The 9970-nt window shown below is 49.0% G+C and overlaps 1 protein-coding gene across 1 annotated transcript; it reads left to right on the top strand.

Annotated features, from left to right (window-relative positions):
* The first annotated feature begins 2164 nt into the window (after positions 1 to 2164).
* TOB1 (transducer of ERBB2, 1) lies at positions 2165 to 6555 on the top strand. Its single transcript, XM_054083529.1, has 2 exons — positions 2165 to 2312; positions 4614 to 6555. The coding sequence occupies exon 2, from the start codon at positions 4749 to 4751 to the stop codon at positions 5724 to 5726; it is 978 nt and encodes a 325-aa protein (XP_053939504.1). The 5' UTR covers positions 2165 to 2312; positions 4614 to 4748; the 3' UTR covers positions 5727 to 6555.
* Positions 6556 to 9970: the final 3415 nt, after the last annotated feature.

The raw sequence follows: 9970 nt of genomic DNA, 5'->3' as shown, positions 1-9970 counted from the left end.
ACCCGTGCTGCCCTCCTTTTCATAACATTTTGGTTTCCAGGCTCCTGCCTCCCCCACAGCCCCGTTCTCTCAGCTCCAAAGGGTTAAAGCCCTGGCATTTCTTCCGACTGGCATTTCCAAATCTCTCCTGGGGCCCATGCTGCGTTGATGCCAAAATGCTTTATTATTGTACAAACACAGAGTGAGAGGAGGAGGGGAAAAATAAACCCCGCAGTTCGTCCTCCACATCCTGGTGGCTGGAAGTGAACCCCAACCTTAACACCCGCAAGTGGGGTCCAAAGGATCTTAGAATGGTCTGGATTGGAAGCGACCGCGGACGTCCTGCAGCCCAAGCCCCTGTGGTGAGCAGGGACATCTTCCGCCAGATCAAGTTGCTCAGAGCTCCATCCAACCTGACCTGGAATGTTTCCAGGGTTGGAGCAACTACCACGTCTCTGGGCAACCTGTTCCAGTGCCTCAGCATGAAAAAATTCTTCCTGATTTCTAGCCTAAACTTCTCCTCTTCCAGTTTTAAATCACTACGCCTTGTCTTGTTGCTACAGTCCCTGCTAAAGAGTTTTTCCCTGATCTTTCTTATCAGCCCCCTTTAAGCAGTGAAAGGCTGCAGGTCTTCACGGAGCCTTCTCTTCTCTGGGCTGAACAACCCCATGATGAAGTGCTCAGGGACATGGTTTAGGGAGTGTTAGGAATGGTTGGACTCAATGATCCAGTGGGTCCTTTCCAACCTGGTGATTCTGTGATTCTGTGAACCCCAACCCTCGCAGCCTCTCTTCAAAGCGGAGGTGCTCCAGGCCTTCCATCAGCTTTGTGGTCCCTCCTGGACCTGCTCCAACAGCTCCACGTCCTCCCTGTGCTGAGGACTCTGGAGGGGGACGCAGGTTCCAGGTGAGGTCTCAGGAGAGCGGAGCAGAGGAGCAGAATCCCCTCCCTTGTCCCACTGCTCCCACGGATTGGGATGCAGCCCAGGACCTTCTGGGCTGCCAGTGCACGTTACTGGCTCACGCTGAGCTCTTCATCCACCAGCATCTCCAGATCCTTCTCCGCAGAGCTGTTCTCGAGGTCTTTGTCTCCCAGCCTGGATGGATACCAGGGGTGACCCTTATCCCAAGCGCAGCACCTTGCACTTGGCCTGGTTGAGCATCACACCTGATCCAGCAGGAGGTGTCCTTGGCCGTGGCAGTGGGGATGGAACCCGAAGGGCTTTAAGGACCATTCCAACCCAAACCATTCCATATTCTATCATGACAAGAATCAATCGGGTTGGAAGGGACCATGAAGGTCACCCAATAGGGACACCTCCAAGCACAGCAGGTTGCTCAGAGCCGCTGCCAGCCTGGCCTCGCCTGTTTCCAGGCTCGGGGCTCAAAGGGACTCGGGGCTTACCCCAAACGAGTGCGGGCGGCACTGCGGGTGCAGGAGGAGCGGTGCACCCTGCTGCCCCCCCACTCCCCCCCGTTAAATGGTTTGCCCCATGGGGGTTGGGGGGTGGGCACCGAGTGCCCAATCAGCGGCTCCCGGGCGGGCAGGCGGCCAATGGGGCAGCGTTGCTACCTGCGGGGGGGGGGATTTTTTAGAGGCGGGGGGGGGGGTCGGGCGAGGACCCCCCAAGGCTCCGCCGGCATTGGCTGGGGAGGACGCAGCGATGCGGGGCGCGAGGGCACGGTTTGACGTAAGCCGTGACGCCACGGTGTTGCGAGGCGAGCAGCTGACGTTGACAGCGGCCCCGCCATGCTGGGGAGGGGGGAGCGGGGAAGGGCGGGGCTTGGCGGGGTGCGGGGGCGGGGACCAAGAGGGACGTCAGCCTCCGGGGCGGGGCCAAGGCGGGCGGTGGGCGGGGCTAAGGCAGTCCCAGCGACTGGTGTGGGCGGTGGGCGGTGCCAAACCTGCCGGTTCGTCCCAGGGGCGTGGCTAATCGATCCGACAGCCAATGAAAACGGGCGGTGGGCGTGTCTAAGCGCGACAGAAGGGTGGGTGGGGTCTGTGGGCGTGGCCGCATGGTGGGCGTGGCGAGAGAGGCGATATATAGGGGCGCGCGGGGCGGCGGGGCAGGAGGAGAAGGAGCGCAGCTGCGGCGGCGGAGCGCGGCGGCCGAGGGGGTGTGAGCAGCGCAGCCCTCCCCCCCTTTCCCTCCCCCCCCTTTTTTTTTTCCAACCCTCCCCCCTCCCTCTCTTTTTTCTTTTTTTTTTTTTTAAATTCTCTTTCCTCTCCCCTCCCATCCTCGCTCACGGGAGCGGCGCCTCTCGGAGATGGGGTGCTGAGCCGCGCCCCCCCGGCATCGTTTGCACTAAACCCCCCCACCCCCAAACCCCCGGGTGAGTACGGAGGAGGGGAATCGAGGGTCTGGGGGGAGAGTCGAGGGGCTCCGGCTCCCGCGGAGCGACCGAGGGTCTTGGGGGGGGAATCGAGGGGCTCCGAATTGAACTGCTCTTTAGGGCAGTTGAGGGGCTCCGGCTCGCGGGGGGCGACCGAGGGGCTCCAGCTCTTTGGGGCGATCGAGGGGCTCCGGTTCCCGGGAGCGATCGAGGGGCTCCGGTTCTCGGGGGGCAATCGAAGGGCTCCGGTTTGCGTTGGGGCAGTCGAGGGGCTCCGGTTCCCGGGGACTGGTCCCGGTTTCCTCGAGGCTGCGGGGTGCCCGGAGCGGGGCTGGGGGGTTCCGTGGCCGCGCTGGCAGCCGCCCTTCACCCCGTTCTTGCAGCCCCCCCCCCCTTCCTCCCTCCTTCCTCTTCTTCATTTTCTCTCCTGGACTCCTTCCTCGCCCTTCCTCCTCGCCCTGTGCCGCCGCAGCCGGAGCTCGCCGGGCTGTGAGCAGAAACCTAATGAGTCCCGACTGGTGCTTATGTAACGGCGCGGCCGGAGGGGCTCCTGCGGGGCTCGGAACCCCCCGGCCACACCGTCCCCTTCAGCATCAAATAACATGAAAAATCGGTTTGAAGGCAGCGGGTGGGATCGGCCCATGGTGCCGCGGGTCGGTTTTGAGGCGCTTTAGAAGAAGGCGCAGCTTTTGCCCCCGGTGCGCCTCGAAGGGGGTCGTTTTCTTTCCTTAAAGGACGCGGAGGAAGGGGAAACAAACCAGATGGATTAATAAATGGTGTTTAAATGCCTCCCTTCACCGCCCAATCAGCTTTTCTGGGCTGATTGTGTCCCTTTTGTAAATATCTTCTGTTTGCCCTTGATCTTTTCCTTATCCCCACCCAGTGCTGATCCAGCAAACGTTTAAAGGTCGCCTTATCGTGCGAGCTTTCAAACTCGCCCCATACCATGTTGGGGAGAATGTGAGCGGCTCGGAAATAGGGTCGCAGGCTTTAAAAGGAGATTATTTGGAGCCAGAAATAAAAAAAAAAAAAAAAAAAGCATTGTATTTACATTGTTAAAGGATTTTCGGTGTTGACTTTGAGTTCTCTAATCTTCGGTGACAGCGACGCTAAATTGTATTCCTGGCGATGCAGTGCCGAAAAGCACAATGAGCTGAAATTCTCATCGGGCGTTTAACTTGAGCCTAAAATGATATATTTTATTTTGACGGAACTTTTTTGAATAAAAGGTTCTCCAGTGGATGTGTACCTTTACGCTAAGGTACTGCGGGATTTTCATTAGCGGTGCGTGTGCTCATGTTTGGTTCTTGTCCCTTCTTTAACTTCAGGTAGCCAAGTTCTCTTTTGTCCTTTGTGAAGGAGTGGCAACCATATTTTATATTAAATATAAAATGGAGTCATGGAGAAGGAGACGAGCGATCATTTTTGAGGTTATCGGAAGCCCTGTTGGCTCTCTTAACTTTTTGAAATCTGGGCTGTGCACAACACGATATATTAATTTAGTATAATTTAACGTATTGCAACTGAGAGTATAGAATAATTTGTAGAAAGGGGGAAATCAATTAATTTCTTGTAATAATTTCACTGTCCCTGCCACCCTTATGACAGAAGATATTTGCATCTGTTTCGTATGCATTGACTGCATTATCAGTTTAGCTGTTCTGTGGAAGAATTGTTGTGTATGTACAGCGGACATTTTCTCTTCAGTTAGCATAATTTTGCCAGCGCCCAGTTTATGCGGATGATTTGCTTGGACTTAAAATAAATGTTGCATAATTTTAGCCACTTGTGTGAAATCTTCTCTAGCAACCGCTAGCATTTTGATAATTCTGTGGCTTACAGTGCCACCAATGTATTTGCAAACTTTAAAATTACAAATGACCCTTAGACTAAGACCTTTCAAGCTAAACTAATAGTGTGGTGCTAAATTTTGCAGCTGAGTACTATAAATCATCTGAATACGGGTTGGTAATTGAACCCTTGACAGGCCTGGCAGTTCTGCGATGTCTTAAAAATTATCCTCTCTGCTTTGTGAATAACTGAACAGCGAGCTCATGTGATTCTGAAAAGCTGTAGATGTAAACACATGCCGAGCGCATCTCCTGCAGTATTGTTTTTAAGCCATCCTGAGCTGCCAACCTCACCTTTCCACAGGTATGGGCATAAATAGTTCAACGCACGGGTTTTTGACTTAAAAAGTAGCCTGTTTTGTGCAGAAAGCGAAGCTAAAGGAATAGGCCTTGGAGCTTGATCTTAACGCTTTCCTTATTTGGATGTGTTTGCTTTTGTTTTTTCTTAAAGGAACAAGAGCGCTCAAGGTGAAGGATAATAATCAACTAGAATCAGCACTTTGAAGGAAATTCTGTTTCCCTGTGGCGTCTTGAACACTCTTCTTCGGGTTTTGAAACAGACTTTTAACATTGTGGCATAGCAGCTATGCAGCTTGAAATCCAAGTAGCACTCAATTTTATTATTTCATATTTGTACAATAAGCTTCCCAGACGACGTGTCAACATTTTTGGTGAAGAGCTTGAAAGACTTCTCAAGAAGAAGTATGAAGGGCACTGGTATCCGGAAAAGCCATACAAAGGATCAGGGTTTAGATGTATCCATATAGGGGAGAAAGTGGACCCGGTCATAGAACAAGCATCCAAAGAGAGCGGTTTGGACATTGATGATGTGCGTGGCAACTTGCCTCAGGATCTTAGCGTTTGGATCGACCCATTTGAGGTTTCATACCAAATCGGTGAAAAGGGACCAGTGAAAGTGCTTTATGTGGATGATAATGAAAATGGATGTGAGTTGGATAAGGAGATCAAGAACAGCTTTAACCCAGAGGCCCAGGTGTTCATGCCAATTAGTGACCCAGCATCGTCAGTGTCTAGTTCTCCTTCTCCTCCCTTTGGCCACTCTGCTGCTGTGAGCCCGACTTTCATGCCCCGCTCCACTCAGCCTTTAACCTTCACCACTGCCACATTTGCTGCCACCAAGTTTGGCTCGACCAAAATGAAGAATAGCGGCCGTGGCAACAAGGTCGCCCGCACCTCTCCCACCAACCTCGGCCTGAATGTCAATGACCTGTTGAAGCAGAAAGCCCTCTCCTCCTCCATGCACTCTCTCTACGGGCTTGGCTTAGGCAGTCAGCAGCAGCAGCAGCAACAGCAGAAGACTTCTGCCCTTTCTCCTAACGCGAAGGAGTTCATTTTCCCCAGCATGCAGGGTCAAGGCAGTACCGGTAGCATCTTTCCTGGTGACAGCCCCCTTAACCTCAGCCCTCTCCAGTACAGCAATGCCTTTGACATGTTCGCAGCCTATGGCGGTCTAAACGAGAAGTCGTTTGTGGATGGCTTGAATTTTAGTTTAAACAACATGCAGTATTCTAACCAGCAATTCCAGCCGGTCATGGCTAACTAAAAATAAACCGAAAGCGAAATACAAGTAAATACTATTGTACACGTTAAAATGCACGTACCCAAGGGTGTATCTTTTTTTCCACCTCTTGAGATTTTTTTTAAGGCTTGTAGTATGAATACGTTCAGGCTTGGTTAGATAAATACGACATGCATCATTTTTTCATTTGCCAACCAAGCACAAAATTATTTTATACTGACTGTACATTACAAAACTATACTCTCAGAATATGGCCTCTTGCAGTATTTAAGATATAGCGAGGACGCGGCTGATTTTTTTCATGTGTGTGTATATATATGTACACAAACATATATGTATATATATATTAAAAAAATTGGCACTAATAGGTGGGTTTATTGGTCTTTTTCTAATTGTATAATTTAATTTAGTACAAAGTTTGTAAAATATCAGAGTATATATATTGTTTCTACAACATGGTATTGCATTTATATCTTTTTACTACAGTGATCTGTGACAGCTGCAGCAGCTTCATGTTGTATTTTTTTTACTGAAATTGTAAGATATCCATCTTAAAGACATCAATTCTAAAAAAAAAAATAAAAAGTTGTGTACAGAATATTCCTTAGTGGTGGAATTAAAATGTACGAAATATTTGCTTTTTTCAAAAGAAACACAAATTGTATTTTCTGTTAAAAGTTTAAAGATTTTTGCTATATATTATGGAAGAAAATGTAATCGTAAATATTAATTTTGTACCTACATTGTGCAATACTTGAAAAAAGGTATAAAAGTATTTTGAGTCAGTGTCTTACATGTTAAGAGGGACTGAAATAGTTTATATTAAGTTTGTATTAAAATTCTTTAAAATTAATGGGCTGCTGTGGTCTGTTTTTACTGCTCTGCTGGAGAGCAGAGGCCGTGTTGGTTGTGTTTGTGCTAATGATGCACAAAGCCTGACTCAGTGCGTCCGTCGCAGAGGGGATGGATGGGGCTGCTGGACCTGCAGTGCCGCTGACGAAGCCCAGCAACGCTCAAGTCCTCGCCGACAATTATTTGAGCAAACTTTCACTCGTTTTCCATAACCGGAGCAGAAGGTAATTGTGGTGGTGGTTTTTTTTTTCTCATGCACGTGAAGGCTGTGAGCGATGTGTTTGTTGAGTTGCTGTGCACTGTTATCTAGAAGGGACTCGGTGATTCAATGCAATTTGCTTTCCGTGTCACCAGAAGGGGTTTGAACGGTTCTCTCGAGAGGTCCTGGACCGACACATCAGCGTTCTGTGTCTCTGTCAGGGATTAATAGCTCAGAAACCAGACTGAATTGAAGTGCTGATGTACAGTTTGCTAACCTCGCGGTAAGCGTTCATTTTATATGCTCGATTAAAAAGAGGAATGTAATGCAGCTACCATGTGACATTCGAAGGGGTTTATTTTAGTGGATTTTACCAGTTTTAACTTAATGGATTCTCAAATCGTGAATGTGAGTGGGAGGAAAAAGAATTGAGGCTGACAAGACAACCCAGCTTTTCCAGAGCTGTTTTGGAGTTACATCCTTTACTCTTTTCTGTCTCTTGGGCAAATGGTGTTCCTTGCTAATGGACGTTGTCAAGGGGAAGAGAAACTTGTTTTTTTCGATACTTTAATCTAACAAACGTCACCTTGGTTTCCATGGCAGTTCCGGTTGTGCAGAGAGAAGAAGGTCTATGCCAAGTGAATGGGCTTTTGGCTCGTGATGATGAATTGTGAGCTACAGAGGGAGTTCAGGATTAAAATGATCTGGATTTTGGTATTCTGAAATAGAATTTGAGACCGGAGATCAGTCTTTTTCGTGCTGGATGCACTTGGTTGTAAACCCCGGGCACGTGTGCACCTTCAGCCTGGTGAGCAGAGTTTGGTGGAAGTGGCTCAGCTCTGGAAGGAAGAGGGTGTTTCCAACTGTGCTGTGTGAGGGCTTCGCTTGGCCAGGGGCTGCGAGGAAACGGACGGGGTGGAGGTGGGAGGTGGACAATGGTATCCATTTCGAACGCCATGACAACCGATTCAAACACAGTAATGGAGAGAGTATTTTTTTTACGTGTTCATCTGTCTGTACTTAACTGCCTCCTTTTTATGGAGTTTGCCATCTGGCTTATCTTTCCACTAACAGCACATCAGTGGACAGAACCGCACTTAAAAGTGCATCATTTGGTATCTAATTTTAAGTGGATGATTCCTGATTTTGCTTTGAAAAGGAATTAGAAAAAAATTAAAAGAAAATATTGGTTCAATTACTGGACAATGGAGAATGTGAGCTCTGTGCATTATTTATATTTGTTTTCTATTTGCATCCAAAACTTACTACAATTTTACTATTTACAACACAATAACAATACCTAAACTGCCTGGAAGGTTGAGCAGCTCGGACGGTGGAGAATATTCTACGTGTTCCAGGATATTTCTGTTCCTGTGACCTACACTGAGATCGTTTGTCCTAAAGGCCACTGAGCTTATCCTCTCCACGTGAGGATTTGTTCCTGCCACTGCCTCCAGCTCTGCCGTGAAGGGTGGCGGTGTGCAGCAAGGAGGAATCTCTGGAAACAGGGTTGATTTTTGCAGCACCTTTTATTATAAAGATGATACTAAGCACGGTTTGTCCTCCGTGGGTGGCACCAGGTGCTTGGCAAGGGGACAGCCGGGATGGAGACCTTCCAGTTTTCTCAATGCAAATGTGAAGGGGTTTAATGTTTTCTTTTACTCCTTACAGAAATCAAAGATGTGTGCTTTCTGTGCAGTCTACTTCACCCGTTTATTTATCTTTTGCTAAAGTTTGGTGCTGAATTTGTTAGCTCAAACGTTTACGTTGGGACATTCTGTTCCAGCCGGGTGCCAGGTCAGTCCCGGGTTTCATTTGCACGCACCCGGTGTTCCACTTTTTAGCCGGGCTGTCAGGTAAGTGCATTTGGGACCTAAAAAGGAGCAGAGGGGGAAAGGAAGCGTTGGCTCAGTTGTACAAGTTCTTTTGTGTTTTCTTTTGTAAACATGCGATTTAATTCCTTAAAATTGCCGGTGTATGTTAAGCCTTGGAGGATGTCTTGAATTTATGGTGAAGAAAAGGGTAAAACCCTAAGTGTGTGTGTTGCTTTGGGTACCCTCTCTCTTTGCCTCAAGTCTCCACCCAATCACAAGTTCCAAGTGTTTCCATCTCCAAGGCTCACTCAGTCGGCAGCTTTTGAAAATCATACTCCGAGGTGTGTGGAATGGAGTTCTGAGGCGCCCTTGGCCTCAGGGTGGAGGGGCCGGTGGACAGCATTGGTCTGTGCCACGCGGGGTCGGTGGGGAGACCGGAGACCTTGCTTTTGATCAGGAGGTCAGTAGCAATCATCCCAATTAAACTGACCTGATTGTTTCTGCAAAGCAGAGCCGGCTCCCGGGTGGAGTTCACAATCCGTAGCGCTTCACCGCTGCGTCGTGCTCTCAAAGGTCGATGCTGCAGGTGGGGATCGGGACGGCAGGGGCTGATCTGGCGCCAAAGTCCTGGTGAGTACGAGTTTTGTAGTTCTTTTAACTTCAACTAAGCTATCATGATTGGTACAAACTGAGGGCTGGGTGTGAGCCACAGAGAGACCCATCCCTCCTTCACAATGCAAAATTAGCAAGCTGTTAAACCCGGTTTGCAGCATCTCTGGCTGCAGAGAGCCGTGGCGGATCATCGCCCAGCTACGGCACGGCCTCCTGCCCCCCGTGCTCCCACCGTACTGCAGCCTGCGAGAGCCCGTCAGGAGCAAACAGTCTGGTTGCCTTTCTAAAATAGCGAGTAACCAAACAACTAGTTGTTCAATCAGCTCTTTGGCCCGGCGTGGGATCCAGCCAGGGTCCATTTACTGATCCGACGCCCCAGACTGTTCCATTAATGGTTCAGGAGTAAATACCTCAGAGTTTGTGTTGGGGGTTCTGGAGCAAACGAAGAAAACCGGTGGTTCAGCACTCTTTTTTAAATCATCAGCAAGTTGATTTAAATTGAGTGTACAGAGTTGGCTCCATTCCTCTCGTGAGCTGCATAAAAAGTTTGCTAAATCGAAGTGCCAGAGCTTTAAAATCCTGCTGAAGGGATGGTTTCCAAAGATCAGCGCGAGGAGTGGTTAAACTGTTACCGAGGCGGTGCGCACATGACTTTTGTCCCCTTGGCTTTATTTTAGTGATGGTAGTAAGGAGTTTTGCCTTACAGAAGGGAAAAAGCATTAAGCCTTGGGAACATAAACCACGTTCTCTTTGGCACAGCGAGTTCTCCACCTCACGTACAAAATATGATC

This window comes from Cuculus canorus, chromosome 18 (assembly GCF_017976375.1).
Source record: "Cuculus canorus isolate bCucCan1 chromosome 18, bCucCan1.pri, whole genome shotgun sequence".
In the NCBI taxonomy this organism is placed as follows: Eukaryota; Metazoa; Chordata; class Aves; order Cuculiformes; family Cuculidae; genus Cuculus; species Cuculus canorus.
Note: the sequence above shows the minus strand (reverse complement) of the source record. Positions and strands in the feature narration are given on the sequence as shown.

Excerpts from the sequence above, each read along its gene's own strand:
- TOB1 (XM_054083529.1), top strand. The coding sequence starts at position 4,749 with ATGCAGCTTGAAATCCAAGTAGCACTCAATTTTATTATTTCATATTTG.